Below are 24,584 nucleotides of genomic sequence, written 5' to 3'. Positions count from 1 at the left end.
CTATCTTCTATTTTTGCCTGGTATTGCATAGTGATTTGGCTAAAGTTGAGATAAAACACCGTGAGTGAAATTCTATGTAGCATTCTCTGCTTTGATATCACATCAGCATCCGTTCTTCCCTTGCCCACCTGCCTTGCTGGCTGCAGGACTCACACTATGGCTGAATTCCTCCTATCTTCATCCTCCTAACACTGATGGGCCTCTGGTTCTGGCCTTGAATGCTACTCTTGTCTACAGTCTCCACATTTACAACTTAGAAAGTCACAGAGAATCCCATCTATTATTCAAAACTTATGTCCCTAGGAATACTCTACAAAAAGACTTATATTTTCCATTATTTATTTATATATTTATGTCTAATAGCAAATAGATATCTTAGACCTAAGATGTCCTGAAGATTATTGATCTTTTTTTTCCCCTACCAAAGTAAATCTTTGCCTCTCCTTCACTGATTTGACAAATCTTTATTTTTAGGCCCAAACAACAACACAACTTTTGTGTTTTCTATTGTTCAAGGGTTGCAACAGTATCAACTCTTCAGTGAATCTCATAATGTGTAAGACAGACATATATTCAACATTCAATCACTTGTGACCTCCTTTGTCCATTCACCTTAGACCAGTGAGCCACGCCTTCTTACCTACAGTCAGCAAGAACTTCCTACATAGTGTCTGGGCTTCCAGTGTTCCCCTCCCTTTAGTATGGTATCAAAAATATATGCATCTCTTCTATTTAAATCTAAGTGTAATCATTTTGCTTCTCAGCTTCTGCAGTGGTTTCTCTTCTACAAGGAACAGAAGCTGAAGTCCCATAAGGAAGAAACTGTCTACCTCCTGTCATCTCCTTGGTCTCTTTTCTAGCTCTTCTCCAGCCAGAGCACCTTCTTAACCACATTTCTTATTGCAAGCACTTATTGTATTATTACATCATGAATATAATTTTGTCACATTATGCCATGACCCCTCGCCAGCAAGGAGGACACGACACAGGATTCTTCTTTAAGCAGTTTATTCAGGCCTTTACTTATGTGTCTCTGGAAGCTTCTCCTACTACTACTACTACTGCTACTACTACTACTGCTACTACTGCTACTACTGCTACTACCACTACTGCTACTACTACTACTACTTCACCCGAGCGCCCCAGCCTTGATAAAGCACATCAAGCCCCAATGCACAACTGTCACGTGGATCTTTCTCATAGGGTGTTTTACAGCTACGTGCCATCTCTCCCAAAATAAGGAGTTGTTTATCACAGGCCACGGCGCTTATCAGCGCCATCTTGTAATGGCGACCACAGTCCGCTGACACGGCTCACCACAACATCATATTATAATAAACCTTCTGGTTTATGAAAGTGAGTTTGGTAAAATATAAGCATTACTTTAAACACATAAAATGAAATCCCCCAAACATATTTTAAACAAAAATTTAAATGTATAACCAAGAATATTTTCATTACTCGTCTTCTAACTTTACTCACAGATACAAGCATGAGAATCGTGTTATTTCATGCAATATCATAGATAAACATTAGCAGGAATATTTGCACACACATGTGTCCTAAGCATAGAGAATATTATTACTGAGAAAACATTTTCTGCTCCTCTGAGAGCAGGAAGACATAAATCTAAAAGTGTGGCAAAATAATTATAAACCTAGCAGCAACATGAGGCCAACTTAGGAAACTAAGAAAACCAATTCACTGATGCCTTAAATTGAAAGTTGAGAGAGAACAACAGGTCAGGAAGGAACAGTGCCCAAAACCCTCATGTCTGAGTAAGGGAATGAACGGCCACACTTTCTCCATGTGCTGGTGTGTCCAGGTCGGTCTGCGAGTTGCAGTGACAGCTGGTAGTGGAGGAGTCTGGGCCCGCGTGAGAGGGCAGTGGGCATGAATCTCCCTACCTTCCTCTCAACTGTTCTGTGGACATAAAACTGCTCTATAAATAAAATACATATTTTTAAATAAAGTTTTGAAGGTGGAGCAGGGACAGAGAATTTCTTAAGGGATGAGTCAACAAGCAAAATGCTTCAACCTCTATCCTACCCCATTTTTGCAGTCCTCTATGTGGTGTTCTCTGCTGGAACCAAAGTGGCCTGGGACTTTGATGCTGATGATGGAGCGGGTCATGCACTTTGCTTTCTTCCCTGCACCAGACAGGAACAGAGAATCAAAACTCTGCATTATATTTGCATTCACTTGCTCCCATATCCACTAAGAGGTGATCTCAAACAATCTTAATAGGATCACATCTACTAAATCTATTACATTTTTTCTATACTTCCTTTTGGATTTGACTAAAAGGAAAATATTTTACTAAACATTCTTTTTTGATGATTTATATAACGCCAAATAGATTTGTTACTCCTAATCTATAATATTCAATTTTGTTTATTATTAAGAATTGTAATGCAAAAACAAATAAATAGGTAAATATTTTAAAAAATAACTAATAATTGGAGTGTTTATTTTATTTTTGGATAAGTTGTTTTGTAAGAATGTGTGGTCTCCTACATGGTGTCGAGTGGCTGCTTCTAGTACTGAAGACCTTCTATATACAAAAGAGCTTAGTGTGATAAAATCGGCCTTTAATGCAGATTGGTAGGAAACTTCATTCCACAGACCCAAGCTCCTCCAATTATTATCCACATAGGGCCACAGATACAGAGCGGAGAGAGAATGGTAATAGCACATGATTTCACTTTAGTTTCTTGATCTCTAGGTGACATTCTTCACTTCCACTTATATCACCTGGGTAATTACTACAGGTATGGTACAAATGAATTTAAGAGGCCTGGAAATGTGGCCTAAAGGAATGTAGAGCGAGCACTGGATGTGGATGTCAATGTGCCTTCTATTTAAAACAATCCTTTCATAAAAAACTAAACAATAAATCACCACACACAGGTACATACACAAATGTTCTTCACAGAAGTGAAAGATACAGCCATCACTCTACAATAATTATAGGAGAGGTCAGGCGCAGGGGCACACACCTGTAATCCCAGTGGCTCAGGAGGCTGAGACAGGAGGATCATGAGTTCAAAGCCAGCCTCAGCAAAAACAATGTACTAAGCAACTCAGTGAGATCTTGTCTCTAAATAAAAAATACAAAATAGGGTGGGGAATGTGGCTCAGTGGTTGAGTGTCCCTGAGTTCAATCCCTGGAACCCCCCAAAAATAATAATGGGAGAAATATAAGACAATAAGAATAAAGTTTTGGGAGCTAGTGTCATTTGAAAAATAAATTTGAAACTTGTCTTCAGAAAGACAATTATTTTTAAACAGTTTGAAGGAAAGCAAAATAAATTTACATCTGTTATACCTTATCAGTGTTCGTCATAGGTCATAAGGATAAAAAAAAGAATAAAATCCCTTGGTCCTATGCTCATCCTTCCTTCTTTCCTATTTTATCTGAAAATCATTTAACTGATTCAGCTGTACACTAGCTTGATTTGTCTTAGCATTCCTGTGTTTAAATTACACTGTCTGAACTACTGGAGCTTTCTGAATTTTCCTTTTTTTTTATTGGTTCTTTTTTGTTATACATGTCAGTGGAATCCATTTTTGACACAATTATAAAAGCCTGGACTATGTCTTGCTCTAATTCAGCCCCCTGTACCTCCCCTTCTGGTCTCTCTCCTCACTCCTGCTCCCTCCCCAGACCTTTTTCCCACCCCCTGCTCCCTTTGCTCCACTTATCTTCCTGCCATTTACCCATAGTTAGTTCGGTTTTTTTCCCTCTTTTTCTATTTTGTTTTGTTTTGTTTTTTGTGATGCTGGGGATCAAATCCAGGGCCTTGTGCGTGCAAGGCAAGCACTCTACCGAGCTATACCTGCAGCCCCCATTGTTATTTTTTTTAAATTAATTTCTTATTGATGGACGTACCCAAACTGAACCAGGAAAAATACAAAAAACTTAAACATATCACTATCAAGTAATAAAATTGAAGCAGCCATCAAAAACCTTCCAATAAAGAAAAGCCAAGACCACATGGATTCTTAACCCTGTTCTATGAAACCTTTAAAGAAGAATTAACACCAATCCTCCTCCAATTATCCTATGAAATAAAAAAAGAGACAACTCTTCCAAACTGATTCTATGGAGCCAGTATCACCCTGATACCAAGCTCAGACAAAGACACATCAAGGAAAGAAAGCTTCAGACCAATATCCTTTATGAACATAGACGCAAAAATTCCTAATAAAACACTGGCAACCCATATACAAAATACATTAAAAAGATAGTGCACCATGATCCAGTGGTTTTTTTTTTCCTATGGATGCAAGTTTGGTTCAACATGTGGAAATCAATAAATGTGATTTACCATATCAATAGACTTAAAGACAAGAATCACATGATTATCTGAGTTTCTTGATATAATCAGCTCTCTGTATCTATATTTTTCACATCACATTTATCCCAGCTACCAAGGAAATTAGAGGGAGGGAAGAAACCATTTTGCAGCTCAAGCTTAGAGAAACAGCAACTGAGGGATGAAAATCCTGACAACTGCTCCTAACCACTGAAGAATAGGTTTTGCCAACCCACAAAACATAGCATAGTGCATGTTTAAGAGACTATGAGAAAATCAAAAGCGGAGAGGGGTTTATATAGGGGAGAACTGGTTGGTGAAACATACCAAACTTTCTTCCTTCACCTCTCCTTGAAATAGAGGGTTCTCCTTGAAATAGAGGGTTGGGAGAGTTGCATCTGGCTGAAAGAGTTGCGCCTCCAAGCACTCGAAAAGGTGGAAGATAAATTGATTGAGTTTGGAGTTTAAATCCAAGAGTCTTAAAAACATAAAGTTAATGCACATCCGAAGGGAATGAAAATTGACCCCTCCACCAAACAAGTGAAACCCAGGCTTCCCCCCCCCCCGGGACAGTTTACCAGTGTCATCTGGCATCTGTCAAGCCTGAGAGGTGAGCTAATTTAAAATCTTCACACCAATCCTAGGAAGAGCTTGGAGGCTAATAAAACCTAAACTCAGAGAACTGATAAATGAATTTGTCAAAGTAGCAGGATAAAATTAACAACCACAAATGAGTTGCATACCTATACACCAATGATGAATCAGCTAAAAGAGAAATAAGGGAAACTACCCCATTGATAATAGTCACCCCCCACCCCCTGCAATAAAATACTTGGGAATTAATATAACAAAAGAGGTGAAAGACCTCTACAATGAAAACTATAGAACACTAAAGAAAGAAATTGAAGAAGATCTTAGAAGATAGAAAGCTCTCCCATGTTTTTGAATAGGCTGAATTAATATTGTCAAAATGGCCATACTGCCAAAGTGCTATATAGATTTAATGTAATTCCTGTTAAGGTTCTGATGATGTTCTTTACAGAAATAGAAAAAGCAATTGTGAAATTCATTTGGAACAATAAGAGGCCCAGAATAGCCAAAAAAAAAAAAATGCTTAGCAAGAGAAGTGATGCAAGAAGCATCACAATACTAGACCTTAAATTGAACTACAGATCCATAGTAACAAAAATGGCATAGTATTGGCACCAAAACAGACACAAAGACCAATGGAACAGAATAGAAGACAGAGGCAAACTCACATACATATAGTTATCTCATACTAGAAAATGACGCCGTAAACACACATTGGAGAAAAGATGGCCTCTTCAACAAATGGTGCTGGAAAAACTGGAAATACATATGTAGCAAAGTGAAATTAGACACCTACTTCTCACCCTACACAAAACTCAACTCAAAGTGGATCCAGGACCTTGGCGTTAGACCACAGACCCTGTGCCTAACAGAAGAGAAATTAGGCACAAATCTCCCACATGTCAGCTTCCAAAATAACTGTCTCAGTAAGATTTATTTTTATTTTTATTTTTTTAAGAGAGAGTGAGAGAGAGAGGGGGACAGAGAGAGAGAGAGAATTTTAACATTTATTTATTTTTTCTTAGTTCTTGGCGGACACAACATCTTCGTTTGTATGTGGTGCTGAGGATCGAACCCGGGCCACACGCATGCCAGGCGAGTGCGCTACCGCTTGAGCCACATCCCCAGCCCTTCTCAATAAGAATTTTAAAGCATAAAAAGCAAAATCAAGAATCAATAAATGGGATGGAGTCAAACTAAAAAGCTTCTACACAGCAAAGGAAACAATCAAGAACATGAAGAGAGAGCCCACAGAATGGGAGAAAATCTTTACCACCTACAACTCAAGTAGACTTTAATCTCCAGGATATACAAAGAAGTCAAAAAACTTAACACCAAAAGGAAAAAAGAATCAATAAAGGAGTAAAGGAACAGAACAGGCACTTCAAAGAAGAAATACAAAGGGTCAAAATATATGTGAAAAATTGTTCAACAACTCTAGTAATTAGAGAAAAGCAAATTAAAACTACACTGAAATACCATCTCACTCCAGTCAGAATGGCAATTACCAAGAATATAAGTAACAATAAATGTTCATGAAGATATGGGGAAAAAGGTTCACTCATTCATTGATGGTGGGACTGAAAATTGGTGCAACCATTATGGAAAGAAGTATGGAGGGTCCCTAGAAAACTTGGAATGGAACTACCTTTTGACTCAGTTATCCCACTCCTCCATTTACACTCAAAGGATTTAAAATCAGCATACTATAGTGATGCAGCCACATCAATGTTTATAGCAGCTCAATTTACAGTAGCCACACTATGGAACCAACCTAAGAGCCCTTCAGCAGATAAGTGGATAAAGGAAATATGGCATATACATACAATGGAATATTACTAAGCCATAAAGAACAATGAAATTATAAGAGGTTATGAGGGGCAAGGGGGTGGGGGGAAAAAAAGGGGAGAGAATTGAACAACAGCAGAGGAGGTAGAGAGGGATGTTGGGAGGGGAGGGGAGGGGAGGGGGGATAGTAGGGGATAGGAAAGGTAGCAGAATACAACAGTCACTAATATGCCATTATGTAAAAATGTGAGTATGTAACAGAAGTGAGTCTGTATTATGTATTTGGGGAGTTCAAAACCCAATTGAGTCGAATGTATGAAAGATGATATGTCTTGAGCTCTGTAATGTTTTGAACAACCAATAAAAAAAAAAAAGATGAGATCACATTGCTGAAAAAAAAAAAAGAACAATGAAATTATGGAATTTTCTGGTAAATGGATTGAACTAGACAATATCAGGCTAAGTGAAACAAGCCAATCCCAGAAAGCCAAAGTCTGAATGTTTTCTCTCCTATGTGCATTTTGATCCCCAACAAAGAGGGTAGGGATATCATTGGATTAGACAAAGGAAACTAATAGGAAGGGAAGAAATAGGAAAGATACTAGAATGAATTATACATAACATTCATGTCCATATGTATAAATACACGACCACTGTAACTCCACATCCTGTACATCCACAAAAACAGAATTGTAATTAGAATGTTATACTTCACTTTGTATAATATGTAAAAATACAGTCTACTTTCTTTCATCTGTGTTTAATTCTTTAATGTATTTACTTCATTCAATTTCTCTTTGTCTAGAGAAATTACACATATCCTTTTATGTTTGTCCAGAAATGCATCACTTTAGAAGCTGTTTTCTTTTATAGATCTTTACCATTACTTGAAATGACCTTCTGCTGATGGGTCATGTTCTTAGCTACTGTTTGTTTGAAAATACCTTTATGTGTTCTGGATTTCTGAAAGATTCTTCCAGACTGCTTACATTCATGTTGACAGGATTTTGTTTTCAGCATGTGACTTTCAATTGTTTCCCAGATCTTATTGTTTTGATGATAAATTGATACATACTCCTGTCATTGCTCCTCTATTGTTAATGTGCTCTTCTCTGGCTTTTTCCAAGATTGTTTCATTACAGATGGTTTTGAAACCTTTCATAATTGTGAATGTGTCAATTTATCGTGAATACACAACACTCTAAGTAGGTCTGTAGCAAGTAACAGAATATTTCAAAACACATAAAGGAGAAACTGACATAATTGAATTTATAAATAAACAAACATTGTTGTAGATTCAATATGCGTTTGTGAATCAAATAGACAGAAAAATAGAAATGTCAAAAAAGACTTAGTAATATTAGCTAACTTAATTGACATGTATAAACCACAGCAACAAAATGAAAGAATGCAACATTGGTGTGTGTTGGTATTTTCACTAAGATAGTCCATATGCTGTGTCTGAGAATAAATAACTTAAAATAAATGAAATAATGCTGAGCATTTTATCAGTTGTTTAAGCATTTTTGAGCTTCCTTTAACAATCTGTGATCTATTGTTTTCTTTTAAGTTCAAAATGCTTTCTAATTTCCCTTTACAGAACTCCTACATGCTGTTGTACCCAGTAAAATCCCATCTAACACCCACATTTCAACCGGTACAATCATGTGGTATATTCCTTATATGCTGCCTGAACATTACATGCTGTGTTTCTCTCTGGTACTGAAGACAAAACCTTGTCCCAGAGTGGCAGCACAGGTAGGCTGGTGGATGAGTGGTAAGCATATACTGCAGGTATGGAGCCCAGCCCAGGTGTGGGTTTGAGGCAAGGTGTGCCCACCTGTCCCACAGCAGCTGCCTGTCTTGGGCCTGATGTGAATGCACATTCCACACAGCACTAAAATCCCAAACTCCAAGCATCCATGATTCATCTACTTCAGCCTCCCACTTCCCCAAGAGTGGCAGGAGGGAAAATAGTAGTGGGCAGACCTGCATGAAGATTAGCATAGATTTGAACTAATAGACTCAATCCTTTTCCAAACTCTGATTAGCATAAACATGGACCAATAGAGTTGACCCACTTGCTATATAAACCCCTAGATTAACATATTCAAGCAGCAGCACCCATCAAGTTCCTTCCCACCCTGTGAAAGCACTCTCTCTTTTCTTCCCACCTGAATAAATCCTACTCTTTGCACCCATTCTTCCTCATTCATAGATTTAATTCTTCAAATTTGTGAGACAAGAACCAGAAAGAAGTTGGCAGTGAGCTTCTGGGGTCCGCTATAACACTGGAGGGCAAAGTCTGCTATTAGTTGCTGCAACATACCACTCAGTAGTAGTGAAGCATTGGACTTTGCTGGCTGCACCTTTCAGGGGGGATTCTGGGAAGCATCTCCTGCCTTGAACAGCTGCTAACACTACAGCAGGCTTTCTTACCTGAAGAGGACTGCAACTTATGCAGACCCTGCCACTAGAAAAGGAGAAACACTGGCTTCAGTAGTTCTAAGAAAACACATCCAAATGAGAATTGATGATCTTTGCCCCAAATATGCTTCTGGTTTACGTTCTCTGAGAAAAGAAGACATATTCTAAGTTTTCCTCTCTTTATTATAATCTTCATGAATCTTGTTCATCAAATCTTACAGTTTTTAGGTTATACCATTTTTTCTGTTTTTTAATACCTCCTCTCTATCCCTGATGTGATGCAACAGCTATTCTAATCCTTTCTTTTTTCAGTGACTACAGGGGTCTTAAAACTAGTTCTCTTGATGACAGTCCTAGTTGATCAGTATATCATTTCACCATTTATACTTGTTCAGTAAGTGCACTTTTAAAAACAAAATCTGACCACATATTTCTGTGTTTGAAATCCTTTTATGACTTTCCTTGTTTGTAAATAAAAACTCACCCTTTTCCATGAGCTTGAAGACCCTATATTTACTGATCCTTGCAGGTTATCTCAGTCTCATATTACAGTTCTCTTCCTCATCACACTCTGATCTCACTGGTTTCCACACACTCAAATTCAGAAAACTCTTATAAATAAGGAAGGGACATTGAAAGTGCTCTGTGAAGCTTACTTGGGACAATTCTAAAGGGTAGACAACTTTATTCTTGGAAGTTATTCCTAGGTTCAGAGGAGATATGAATGCACCTTTGTCTCTTTTACTCCTGCAGAAAAATAACTTATTCTGTTCCTAAAAAGATCATTCATGCTTAGCCTCAGCATATGCAGCAAACCTCAGAAAACACAATTTTCCATTAACATGCAACTCCATATCCATTTATTTAGTGGACATTGTAGAGACTCCCTGGAATTCTCAGGTAAGGCCAGCATCCCCAAATCCTGTGTTTGGATTGAATGTTGGGTCTTCCTCACGAGCACTGAATTGTTTTGGCCTCTCCTGGCTCACATCTGCTCAAGTTTGCCATTCCTCTTCACCTAAGTACTGCTGACCTCCCCTGCCTGTCTTCCCCGACATGCATACATTTTCTACCTTGAGTTACTCTTCTTCGGGAATATAGTACTATCACAATCACACAACTTATGAGTCCAACTTCCGCTTCCAGTGGAGTCCATTTAAGCTCCCTCATAAACTATCTAGATTACTTCTTCCCATCATCATTCCTCTGGACTTGTTTTCTGGCTTAGGACCTGTATGTGTCTCTTACTCCTGCAGCAAACTCTGTATAATGATAATACACTGATCATTAATAAAGCTAGAAGAAAGAATTTTGAATGTTTTCATAATATGATATGATCCTATACTTAGATGCTCCAAAAAACTCCATCAAAAGCCTGCTAGAACTAGTAAATTTGTCAAAGTAGCAGGTTACAAAATCAACATACAAAAATCAGTAGCTTTCCTATATACCAATAATTGACTTGCTGAGAAAGAAATCAGAAAAACAATTATATTCATAATAGCCTCAAAAACCAAACAAATAGAAAAACCAGGAATAAAGCTAACCAAGGAGGTGAAGGACCTCTGCAATGAAAACTGTAGAATATTGATGAAAGAAATGTAAGAACTTAGAAGATGGAAAGACTTACCATGTTCATAGATGGTAAGTCAGAATTAATATTGTTAAAATGATCATACTACCAAAAGCAAGGTACACATTCAATTCAATCCCCATCAAAATACCAATGACAACAATGCTGGAGGTATCACAATACCTGACTTTATAATACTGAGTTTTAATAACCAACTGCATGGTATTGCCGTAAAAAAAAAAAAAACAGACATATAGACCAATGAAACAGAATAGAAGACACAGAAACAAACTCACGCCTCTATAGTCATCCTATCCTTGACCAAGGTGCCAAAACATACACTAGAGAAAAGATAACTTTTTTAACAAACAGTGCTGGGAAAACTGGTTATCCACATGTAAAAGAATGAAAATAAACTTTTATCTCTCATCCTGCATAAAAGTCAAATAAAAATGGGTCAAAGACCTCAGAATTAGAGCAGAAACTATGCAACTCCTAGAAAAAAAACATAAGGTCAACCCTCCAACTTTTAGACACAGGCAATGACTTTCTCAATGGGACTCCTAAAGGTCAGAAAATCATGCCAATAGGAATTAGGGAAATGCAAAACTACACTGATATTTCATCTCATACCGGTCAGAATGGCAGTCTTTAAGAATACAAATGATCATAAACCCTGGAGAGGATGTGGAGAAAACAGGAACACTTTTAATCTGTTGGTGGGATTGTAAATTGGTACAACCACTATGTTATCAGTATGGAGGCTCCTCAAAAGACGAGGCATTGAACTACCACATGACCCAGCTACACCACTTCTCAGTATATGTTCTAAAGAATTCAAGTCATCTTACTGCAGTGATACATGCATACCTATGTTTATAGCAGCACAATTCACAATACCTCAAATATGGAGCCAGCCTAGGTGTCCATCAGTGTATGAAAGGATAAAGACCATGTGGTCTATATACACAATGGAGTTTTGTTCAGCCATAAAGAAAAATGGACGGAACTAGAGATGAACTTGCAGAAAGATGGATGGTCTCCATCTTCTTAAGCAAAATAAGTCTAACTTAGGTCAAGAGTCCTGTGTTTCCTTTCATATGTGGAAGTTAGAGAGGGAAAAGGAAAACAAAGGTGGGGGTGGTTCTCCCCAAAGTTAAAGAGAGATAGGTAGAGAAAAGGGACTAAGGGATGGGAGGAGAAAAATGCTGGGGAGTGGCCAAATTATATTGTTCTATTCTGTGCATGTACAGATATGTAACAGCAAATCCCATTAATATATACAAAACTCTAATGCACCAATTAACTTGGGAAAAAAAGAGTGTTTGAAGAGATAGATATGCTTAACTGATTTGAACTTTAACCAATGTATACATTTTCACATGATACTCCATAAACCTACAAAATTTTATTTTTTAATTATCTTTTTTGATGACCTTCTCAGTACTTATTAAGTGATTTAATAAGCTCAAAATGTCAAGGAACATACAGTTAAAATTTTTAAGAAATCAAACTTATACAGCTTGTTTCTGGGGAAACGGGATCACAAACTGTCCAGCATTTTTAAAATGTAAATATTCTTTGTTTTCAGCAGTGAGATTCTATTAAGAAGATTCTATTAAAAAATAACAAAACAGACTCTATTAAAAAATAACAAAGATTCTATTAAAAAATAACAAAACAGTTTCTATGATGTGGGTAAAAACAAAACTTCAGGAATAAAATAATCAGAAACTTGAAAACTGACAGGTTTTGAACCTTGGGTTTAAATAATGACCATCATCAAAATCGCTCTGAGGTAACTTGTACCAGATATAAAAACTCTGCTAGGCTAAACCTGCCCTCTCTTCAGTGAACTTCCAGGGCCCAAGAATAAGGTGTCTATACTTCCATGAGAAACGAGGAAGGAAAAACAGGAGCCATTGCCCAAGTCATACCTCAAAATCTGTATCTTCTTAACAATATCAAAGACAGTAATATATTCAGTGTCTTATATTTTTAAAGTGTCTTTGGATAATACCAAATTACTTAACAGAAATGTGATCAACATTAAGAAATGAAATTTATATTAGAGAATACAACATCAACACTGAGCAATTTTATTAAAGTGTTGTATTATCCTTACCACCTTTTAATAATGAAGGCAAAGAAAAACATGTATTTGGGATTTACTAAGTGCTTTTGGTGCTGAAGAAGTATGTCTGAATTTTGTTTGTTTTTAAGGTACTGAGACTTGGGAAACCTCTATACATATGTTTGAAAATGTTACTGTCAGTTTTTCTGCTCTCTATATTCAATTATTTCAAAAGGTAAGAGTTATTTTTATTTATTTATTTATTTTTTGGTTGTAGATGGACACAATGCCTTTATTTTATTTATTTATTTTTATGCAGTGCTGAGAATCAAACCTAGCACCTCGCACGTGCTAGGCAGGCACTCTACCACTGGGCCACAACACTAGCCCCAAGGTTTTTGTTTTTGTTTTTTAAGTGTAATTTTAAAAGTCTTTTTTTTTTTTTGAATCAGTTTATCAGTAGGAGTAACACCCAAATGACAAAGCAGGGAACTCCAAGGTTCTGCTGTCCGCTAAAATGACTAATAAATTGGTCAAAACTATCAGAATCAACTTCTGTAGAACTCTAAAGATCTAGTCTACACTTACATAGGAAAGATTAGTAAAGACAGAAGGTGCTGTTCTGAGGTGACCACACACTGTGACATTTTAATTTGCCCCCACAGCATTCTCCAACCCCTGGATGTAAGGTAGCATGATGAGGGCAGCTCATACTCATGGTACCAGAGACAGCTATTCACATGGTAATGCAGTGTATGTCTTTGTTTTGCCCAACTCAGTGTTTTCAGAGCTGAATCTTCCCTACTGGTGTTTCCTGAAAGCACTGCAAGTCCAAAAAGTACTGACCTCAGCAGACTAGGACTAGAAATAAGGATCAGACAAGCAATAGACAAAGGAAATCACCTTGGAAGGAAGGGGTTGTAAAAGGAGAATGCTGGGAAATGAAGACTTTTAAAAGCTTCCATGTCAACAAGGAATTATGAGCATCACACTCATACCCTGTGCTGGACTCCTGCCCAAAAAAGGCCTGAAAAAGCTATGAACATACAACTCTGGCTCAAGGAAAACAGGAAGTGAAAGTTAAGTCAAAACTGTGTTGTAAAAGGCTGGTCTAAGCAGTGAATGAGTGCCTGCCTCAACTAGGAGCTACTGAAGAGCGTATTTTTTTTTTTTTGCTTCAGGCATTTATGAAAATTCTATCAAAGCATTAGCTGACCAGTAAGGTAATAGAACAGACTACAGTGTTCACACATGACAAAAAGATTTTGCAAACCCAGATTATAAAAGTAGCTAAAACAACAAATACTCACAAACCAAAATTAATAACAAACCCAGAGGAGAGAGTAGAATCTGATTTCCAGGGGAGCCACATTATAATCCTCAAAATACACAGTTTTCAAAAGAATAAATAAGGAGTACATAAAGAAACAATGCATAGTCTATGCATAGAAAAAATAAAATGAACAGTAAATGGCCTAGAGGAAACCCAGGTATTAGTTTTATTGGGGGTTGTGAAGGACAATTAAATTAACTGTCATAAATATGTTCAAACTAGAGAAAACCATGGGCAAAGAACTGAACAAGACAAGTAGAACAGTCTCAACAAATAGAAAATACTAATAAAAGATACAGAAAGAGACCCCAAAAAATCAGGAGTATAATAGCTGAAATAAAAATTCTCTAGATGAGTTCAACAACAAATTTGAGTATAAGAGGAATGTTCTCAAAATGTTTTCTCCCACTCTATGACTTGTCTGTTCATTCTCTTAATAACAGATTTGTTAAAAAAAAAAGGTTATAATTTCAGTGAAGTCCAACTTACCATTGTTTTCTTTCATGCACACCATGTTTTGGTGAATATTTTTTTCCTAATCTCAAAAGTTATCATCAAATCCATGGTCTCCTAACATTTTCTCTCATGTCATCTTCTGAGAGTTTATCATTCTTCAGTTTACATTTAGATTTATAATCTATTGACACAACTTTTCTATTTTAAATTTCATTTTTGCATAAACATATGTGCATGTGAATGCCCAAATGTTCCAGTGTCCAATTGTTCTGAAGCTTATCCTTTCTCCAATACATTGTCTTTGATCTTTTTCAAAATCAACTGACTAGACATAAAAATAAATAAGATAAAGGCATTCTGTCCATCTACAACTACAAAATAAAAATACATTGACTGTGTGCATCTATTTCTAGGCTCTCTATTCTAAAGTCAGTTAAGGTCAGTTCTCCAATTTTGCTTTCCTTTGATGTTGTGATTGGAAAATCTAACATCCTCTTAGAATAGCAAAGAGAAAATCTTGTCTAGTTACAGTGAAAAGTGATTGAACAAATGTGTAAAACAAGATGTTAAAGCCTTCATGAGATTTATTTTAAACTTCAATTAATCCAGCAAAAAAGGACTGCTCTATAGGCTAGGGAAGATATTTCTGAAATGCTGTTAACACTGACATGAACTGGATCAATTCTCGATCCTAAAATGCAATAAGTACTTTAAGGGCATATTATTTTATTTAAAAAAAAAACATTTAGGTGATTTCTTACTCACAAGACAAAGCATTAAGAAAAAAGACCACGTAAGCCAGTTTTGGAAGAAAGCCAATTAACTTCTTACATGTGGCATTCTTAATAAAATGAATCAATGTCTCTATTGTATATATTTTATGTTTTAAAGATGGGGTATTTATAGAATCAGATTCAATTTATTCTATTAGTCTAACAATGGTGTTTAGAAGTCATTAGATATATCATTTTTAAATTAAAGAGAAATTTTGAAACCAAATACAATGAAAGTCAATTAAGGAACAAATGAGGATGTTTATTGTAGTACCTGTAGCAACTAATTAAGTGGTACTTTACTGAGGCTAAAATCAAAGTGCTATTTAAAAAATTACCTAATTTCCTGCAGTTGTTCAGTAGATTGTTCTTCCAGTAATAAATATATCTTGACTCATCAATGAGCAACTAGGTAAACTGAGCTTAGAATCTGGAATAAACAATAAATACAGTGTGGAACTGTTGCATAAACATTCACAAATGTTGAAAAAGTAAATTTATTCCTGAGTCTTCCTGAAATGAGAGATACAACTAATTTATAAAGTCTGTAGATTAAACTTGTTGCAGTTAACATTTAAATATTTATTGCCTAATTACTTATGCCTGCTTTTTGTTATTTGCAATTTTATTTGTCATTGACCAATACCTAAGACCAATTCCTAAAAAGGAAATAATATAAAAGTAACAGAAACTTATTAAATCAATCAAATTAGGCACAAAGATTCACTTTTTTGTTTTTTTGTACCAGGGATTAAACTTAGGGACACTGGACCACTGAGCCACATACCCAGCCCTATTTTGTATTTTATTTAGGGACTGGGTCTCACTGAGTTACTTAGTGCCTAGCTTTTTACTGAGACTGGCTTTAAACTCGCCATCCTCTTGCCTCAGCCTCCCAAACTGCTGGGATTACAGGCATGCATCACCATGCCCATCTACAATTTTTAAATTTTATCTTATCTGGATTGCATTCATTTCCCTTCCACACAAAATCACCAACTTCATTACATGATAATAATTCTTGCTGTGTTTAAAAAGAAAAGCAGATTTTATTAAGCATGGCTTGGTTGACAATTCATCTTCTTCTGCTTACTTTACACATTTACAAGTAGCACTGTAATCATGTATTCCTCCTAGGTTTCTGATCACAGCAAAAGTAGGCTGGGTGAAAGTGATCACAGGAGTGGAAAAACTTTCTCACTATGTCCGGAGTGTTTTCACTGGCTAATAGAGGTACTTCTTAGGTCAGGAATACTCATATTAAAAGATAAAACAAAAACTCATTTGATATTCAATTTACTTTTGCTTCCTAGATTTTTTAAATAGTCTACAACCATTACATACACCTCCATCAAGACAAGCAATTAAAAATGATCTAATATTAGGAATATTAGGAACAATTACTGCAATAAGAAGGAATATTACTGCAGTATTAAGTCAAAACAAGATAAAACTGAACCCAATTGAAAATTTTCAGGATCTATGCTCCTTTTTCTAACTACCACTAAAAGTTTCAAATACTACTTACACAATGATAAATATGATATGTATTTGTAAATACCAAGAAATGTTTTACATTTTTGAAAGCTTTGCTTTCTAACTTTCTACTTTCTCCCCCATCGGTTTATAACTAGCAGCTCTTCCACAAAATCAGAATCCATTAAAAGTTTCTTTCTTTTATAGAGAAAGAAACATGGAGTATTACATTTTCCTATATGAAATATGCTAGTAAATAAAAGCTTATACACTCATTAAAGCAAATGTAATTGTGAGAACACATTGACATTGTTAAAGTAAATTAGTCAATTTGTTAATAATTTCATTTTAAGTGACCCTAATTGTATTAATTGTGATACTAGTAAATTATACTGAGAGCATTAAACACATTGTTCTAATATGCCCTAAAGGAACAAATTCTCCATTACATCAGCAGAGGGAAAATAATGATTACATGGCCTCCTCACCCCAAATAAAACTCCTATGTATGTATGTTCATATGTGTGGGTGCACACATGTGCATACTCAATGGGTCAAAGAAAAGGTGTCACTAGAATGCATACACTGTCACTACCATAATACCAGTAGCATAGTACAAAATGGACCACATGGAAAAAAATGAACTTTAGGTAAATGGAAAATTTCAGGGCATCCTTTTATCTCAAGTTAAGTAAAAAGTAGTTAAGTAAAAAGTACTTCATTAAACTGCTGTTAAGAATGAGAGAACATAAACCAACTGATATGTAGGACCACAACATAAAAACAAATTCCGAAGATATTACAACTATTATGAAATGCCTACTGTCAAAAAATATATACTAAAATATATCCCCCCACCATACACACAAACAGCATCTTTACACACCTGGCTGCTCCTTGTCTGTCATTCACATCTAGCCAAAGCATCGCCTTCTCAAAAGCATTTCCTGAGAATCTGCATCACTCACCCAGTCACTTGATGATTACATCACTCTATTTTAATTCTTTGTCTAGTATTTATAACTGATTTTTTATTTTTGTACTTAATCTTTCACCGTTTTACTATCTATCTCTCATGCTTAAATGTGAAATCCATGGAAAGCAAGCAGTCTACTTGTTCAATATTCTCTCCCCAGGAAAGGGTAGCATCTTCAACAAATGGTGCTGGGAAAACTGAAAATCCATATGCAACAAAATGAAATTGAATCCCTATCTCTCACCATGCACAAAAGCTAACTCAAAATGGATCAAGGATCTAGGAATTAAACCAGAGACTCTATGTCTAATAGAAGAAAAAGTAGGCCCTAATCTCCATCACGTGGGGCTAGTCCCCAATTTCCTTAATAAGATGCCTATAGCACAAGAATTAAAATCAAGAATCAACAAATGGGATGAATTCAAACTAAAAGTTTTTTCTCAGCAAGAGAAATACTAAGTGAGGTAAATAGGGAGCCTACATCCTGGGAACAAATTTTTACCCCTCACACATGAGATAGAGCTCTAATCTCTAGGGTATACAAAGAACTCAAAAAGTTAAACACCAAAAAAAACCAAACAAACAAACAAACAAAAAAAAAACAAATAGGCCAAGGACCTGAACAGACACTTCTCAGAAGAGGATATACAATCAATCAATCAAATATAGGAAAAAATGCTCATCATCTCTAGAAATCAGAGAAATGCAAATTAAAACTACTCTAAGATATCGTCTCACTCCAGTAAGAGTAGCAGCCATTATGAAATCAAACAACAACAAGTGCTAGCGAGGATTCAAAAAAAAGGTACACTCATACATTGCTGGTGGGACTGCAAATTGGTGCAGCCAATTTGGAAAGCAGTATGGAGATTTCTTGGAAAGCTGGGAATGGAACCACCATTTGACCTAGCTATTCCTCTTCTCGGACTATACCCATAGGACCTAAAAACAGCATACTACAGAGACATAGCCACATCAATGTTTATAGCAGCACAATTCACAATAGCTAGACTGTGGAACCAACCTAGATGTCCTTCAATGGATGAATGGATTAAAAAATGTGGCATTTATACACAATGGAATATTACTCAGCACTAAAAAATAATAAGATCATGGCATTTGCAGGGAAATGGATGGCATTAGAGCAGATTATGCTAAGTGAAGTTAGCCAATCCCCAAAAAACAAATGCCAAATGTCTTCTCTGCTATAAGGGGGGTGACTCAAAATGGGGTAGAGAAGAAGAGCAGGGGAAGAGGATTACCTCTAGATAGGGAAGAGGAGTGGGAGGGAAAGGGAGGGAGAAGGGAAATAGCATGGATGGTGGAAGGAGACCCTCATCGTTATATAAAATACATGTATGAAGATGTGAATTTGGTGTCAACATATCTTGTGTACAGAAATATGACAAATTGTGGCATAAAGGTGTATTAAGAATTGTAAGGCAAAAATAATAATAATAATAAGAGAGCTCATGTAAAAAATGTAAATTAAGAAAAAAATTATATCCCCAGATACTAGGTGCTCAATAAATATTTTTGTACAAATCAATGAATATCAGATCTGTGGCCCACAGCCCTTTCTGTGTGAAAAAAACATGTGTGCCTCTCTGATTTCCACTCACCTAAGTATTGTTGCAATTTCTGAACTATCATGTAAGCATGTCTGATTGAAAATCTATTAATCAGTTCAATAAAACAAATTTATTTATAAGTTCAGTTATAGATACAGATTAATGATTGTGTTCTAAACTTGGTCAAATCACTCACATTCTATTAAAATTTTCCCTAAACAAAAATCCTATGAAATCAACTGCTGTTAAAATCTCTCTACATTTGGGAGAAGAAAAAAGGCAGTAAGTGAAATACAAGAATTATTTTGATCCCATAATATAAAAGATTAGTTGGTTCATGAATTGCCTCGATTCTGACTTCAGATAAATTGTCACAATATATCTCAATCAAAGCTAGTTGGGTTTTTCTGACTAAAATTAAAGTTATTTAAATTTTGGCAGGATTTAGAGAAATACAATATATGTCAGCAAAAGAACATCAGATAGTTGTCTAAAGACTCAAGTAAATTATATTCTTGGTACTGGGCACATAATAAAATGATCATGTAATTAAATTTTGTAATTTTATTATTATTACCTTTATTTCTTCTATTTAAAATACTTAAGAGTTTCCTAAAATAGGAAAAACAACAGCTTGAAACTAACATTTTTCTTTTCCTTTGTGTTTTCCTATATTCTTCAAATGAGACTCTTTCTCAGGAAATTTTACATAGTATGAATTCCAAAACAATACAAGTTTTGTTTTGGTTGAGGACTGAACTCAGGAGTACTCAACCATTGAGCCACATCCCCATTCCTATTTTGTATTTTATTTAGAGACAGGGTCTCACTGAGTTGCTCAGCATCTCGCCATTGCTGAGGTTGGCTTTGAACTCGCAATCCTGCCTCAGCCTCCCAAGCAGCTGGGATTACAGGTGTGTGCCACCATGCCTGGCTCAATACAAGTGTTTCTTGAGAAAAAGATTTCAAAACCACTATTTGAGTGACAAGCAATTCCTTCTTCCAGCAAAAGTATAGTGATAGCAAATTAACTTATTTTTAATACCTACAGAATGCAAGTTAAAAATAAAAATGTGAACTTTAGATAAATGACAAATTAACAGGGCCAAGAGGTTATCAAAGTTTTTGGCAAAGACATCACTTAATAACATCAATGTAAGTAAATAGTAATGGGGGAAACCTACATTTAAATACTTAAAGAAAGGAAATAATTCAAATACAAATACGAATACCACAATAAAACACGTCTGCTTCTTATATAAATGGCATGTATACTTCCTAACTTGCTATAAAACACTAAAGTAGATGTAAACACCACAAATATAACACAAATTAAAAACTCCATACAGTAAATTGACTACTGTGTTAAAAATGATTATTGGGCTGGGGATATAGCTCAGTTGGTAGAGTGCTTGCCTCATATGCACAGGCCATGGGTTCAATCCCCAGCACCACCACCCCCCCAAAAAAAAGTTATTGGAATTCAAAATATCAATTCTCTTACCTCTCTGAAAGAGAAGTACAAGGGCCCTGGCTTCCACCTACAAAAAAAAATTCATCAATATCCCAATACAATGAGAGTAAAACATTTTTTTAAACTCGCAACTACATGTAGAGAGAAATTTACCAAAATATATCAGTGATATTTAAAAATACTCCTAGATATTTTATTACATAGCTGACCATGATACAGCAAGGTAGCAGATAATTTTAAGATTTGAAATTTGAAGGTATCTGGGAATTTCTATTTGGGCAGTGGGGTGGATGTAGATATAATAGATGTCTGAATGGTCTTAGAGTGTTTTCCTAAAGTCAGGTTTAATTTTTTTTTCTTACATTCTCCTCATCTTCCTTTGATATTCATTCCTTCTCTCTCACTGGGTAAGATCAAAGTAAGAAAGCCTATTATCTGTAAAACTAATAGTTGACATAGATACAGTTGTAAAAATTGGTGCATACTATGAAAGGAGTCAGGAAAAGCATGGGAGAAGTGGAGAATTATACTTAAAAGGAACTAATTATCCTTTTCACTATTAAGCCATGGGGAAGAGGGGAATCTGTTTTCACATGTAAATAAATGAAAAGAAGCTATAACATGTGAAAAGCTAGGTGAAAACTCTGATATACTTTCCTTAACTATGTGAGTTCAGAGCTGGTTATTTCATTATTTAAATACTCCCAAAGTCTTGATTTACTGTCTTTCCTGGCACCACTACGGAATCAGCAACAAAACTACTAACATAATTCTTTGATAATAACTCCATTATTGGTCACTTCACCTGAATCTTCTGCTCTGTTTGTTCTAGTGACACCTAGATTAACCCACAAAAGACACCATCACACAACCTTCCATGCTTGGGAGTTCAAAACGCCTCTCTGCTTGCCTAAGCATTGCAGGGAAAATATCTTTGCCCAAGGAGAAGATGGCTGAGGGTTGTTTTTCTGTTCATTGACAAGCAGGGAGATGTCCTTTGCTCCCAGAACCCTAAAAAAAAAAAAAAACATAATACCAAGGTATTTGCAAGGTTGGTCACATCCAACTTCCAAGAAGCCCTTCTCAAGGAAACAAAAGGAAATGCCACACCAACAAAATATTTGAAATAAAATGAAAAAGCAGATCCAATTACTGAGGAATGAACAACTTGATGAAAAAAAAAATCAGACTGGAAGACCTTTTTATAAAAAAAATACACTTTTACCAAGAGTGAACTTCACTATTGTTATTAAAATGCCAAACTTCCTAAATATCAACTCACTTTGAGAACAAACTTAAAAATCCACATATAATCAGCCAATTCAAATATTAAAGAATAAGTCTAACATTCTTTGCTATCGTAGTGCTATCAATATTTGACTCTTACCTTTAAATGTTAATTTTGAGTCCCATTTTGGTTTACTATCTTTGCCTTCATCCACTCAAGTCAATTAGTAGTATAGTGAAAAGAGCTTAACAACTAAATACATATGATAAATACACTTCCGATAACAAAATTACATATTTTCGCTTTATAATATCTTTATCAAACACAATGTTTTTAAACACTACTCACTTTGGAGCTTCTTTGCAAGTTCTTGTACCGATGAATTCTATTATGCTGCTTTTCTATGGTTCCCCTAATTATTTTTCCAATATTTTTTTTAAATACAGGTTCTATTTCTTCTAAAATATGTTTAATCATGGAGAATTCCTCTGCTCTTAACCTTTTTTTTTCTTGTACTTTTTATTATGCTTAAACATAAAACTAACATCTCTGGGGGATGACTGGCAGATTTCCAATTCATGGTCTTTCAACTGAGGTCACTCATTTTCAACTTTTTTTTTTTTTAGGAGCACTTTAATCTAGAGGAAATAGCATGGTATGTTCATCACTCTCTGATGTCACTTCTTATTGTCATTCCACTTGACATACCTGGTTTTCTTATTCTTTTGGTTGATTTTTGGTTTTGTTACTAGGAATTAAACAGATCTTTTAAAATAATCCACTTTTTAAAAATCCTTGTTACCACATTTAAATACTCTTCCATTTATATCACAATCTTTACCTTCAATAAAGCTATTTTCCTTGATGACTTTCTATCCTAACAACTTTCATCTAACCACACTGCCTTTTTCCTTAATATCTAGGGAGAATTGTTTTTTATTGAAAATAAAATTCAAACCAAGACGTATTCAGATTAATATAGATCTAAAGTATTATAAAGAGTCAACATGATGTTAAGCTAGTTTACTAACACTAAGCAATGTTTCACTGAATTCATGTATTTATCTAACACATAATAATAAAAAGATGTGATTTGAGACCATATTACTAATTTGAGGGAATTGTGAGCAAACATTAAATAGCAAGGCATAAAATATAATATACAACATTTCAGATTATTAAAAATCACTGTGAAAAGCTTGCTACTCTCTAACCATCACTGACTCTTAGTCATCAAGCAAAACTTTAGCCCTACTGCTTCCATGTTCCCTGTCGGACTCCCATCATCACTACTGTTTCGTTCCCCCTGACTCTATCCTTAAAATTTTCTACTCTGCCTTCTAAGAATCCCTTCTTTTGAGCAAACTTCCTTATATTCTCAATCCATCAATGAAATCTTAGACCAGTGATTTTCTGTTTGTTTTTTTTTAAAGACAGAGTGAGAGAGAGAGAGAGAGAGAATCTTTTAATATTTATTTTTTAGTTTTCAGCAGACACAACATCATTGTATGTGGTGCTGAGGATCGAACCTGGGCTGCACGCATGCCAGGCGAGCGCGCTACCGCTTGAGCCACAGCCCCAGGCCCGACCACTGATTTTCTTAACTACTGTCTACCTGTTATCTGACATAAAATCCCTGCCTGCTTTTGTCACCAAATCCTAGCTACTGAAATCTGGACATAATCACACAAGTTTATAAGCTATTACCACCTGTTAAAATGATGCCTAAGGTTCTACCTTCTTTATCAACTCATTCTAATCTTTTTCCCTCTTCACAAATCTTCAACTGCTCCATATTGTTATTCACTCTCAGCAAATAACGTAGTCCTAACTTATCCAAATAGATTAAAGTATCAGTGATACTTCATTGAATTATCTGCCACCAACCTGATGAACTTACAGTACCTAAACACCATTATCTTCTTCTTCCTTCCCATTTTCTACCAAAAATAACATCCTTCTTCCTTTCTATATGCTCTTCCATCTTTGCTCTACATTACATCTCCTCTAGACTTCCAAGCTCCCAGAACTCCTCTTCCTTTTTTAATTTTTCAAGTATTATTATACCTTCTTTCTCTATTCCTCATGCCAGCTTAGAATAGAAAATGATTTATATGAAAGAGTATTAGACTATGGACTCTTAAGATTACAAAAACCACTGCATTTATCACAGTCACAATGACTTAGTCCATTGAATGCCTCCATTTCTTAACTTTCAACAAACATCTGAAAGTTTTTGCTCATTCTTTTTTGACACCTTGACTTGTATGACTCCAGCCTCTTCTGGTTTTCTTTCTGCTCCTCAATCACTACTTCTTAGTCTCCTCTGCAGGAGCCTGCAAAAGGCCATTTGCTACAAGACCATCAAGTGGCTTTTTAAAAATCTTCATATTCTTCTTGCACTACATGCTGTTATGGAGTGATTACACCATTCCCTAGGCTGACAACTCTTTATCTTTACCCAGATCCATGGATGTATATCTTCATTTGAATGCTATTAGGCAATTCCAACTTGTATCTGAAAC

At 35.6% G+C, this 24,584-nt stretch overlaps 1 protein-coding gene across 1 annotated transcript in view; it reads right to left on the bottom strand.

Moving 5' to 3' along the window:
- LOC144366464 (uncharacterized) overlaps positions 1 to 24,584 on the bottom strand; it is a 251,339-nt gene that overhangs the window by 50,342 nt on the left and 176,413 nt on the right. Inside the window, exons 4-5 of the mRNA XM_078020742.1 lie at positions 20,862 to 20,898; positions 2,050 to 2,150 (exon numbers count right to left, since the gene is read on the bottom strand). Coding sequence (XP_077876868.1) covers positions 2,050 to 2,150; positions 20,862 to 20,898 — 138 coding nt within the window. The remainder of the gene's footprint in view (positions 1 to 2,049; positions 2,151 to 20,861; positions 20,899 to 24,584) is intronic.

Source organism: Ictidomys tridecemlineatus, chromosome 9, assembly GCF_052094955.1.
Source record: "Ictidomys tridecemlineatus isolate mIctTri1 chromosome 9, mIctTri1.hap1, whole genome shotgun sequence".
Classification (NCBI taxonomy): Eukaryota; Metazoa; Chordata; class Mammalia; order Rodentia; family Sciuridae; genus Ictidomys; species Ictidomys tridecemlineatus.
The sequence above is the reverse complement of the archived record's forward strand: the minus strand, read 5'-3'. Positions and strand labels throughout refer to the sequence as shown.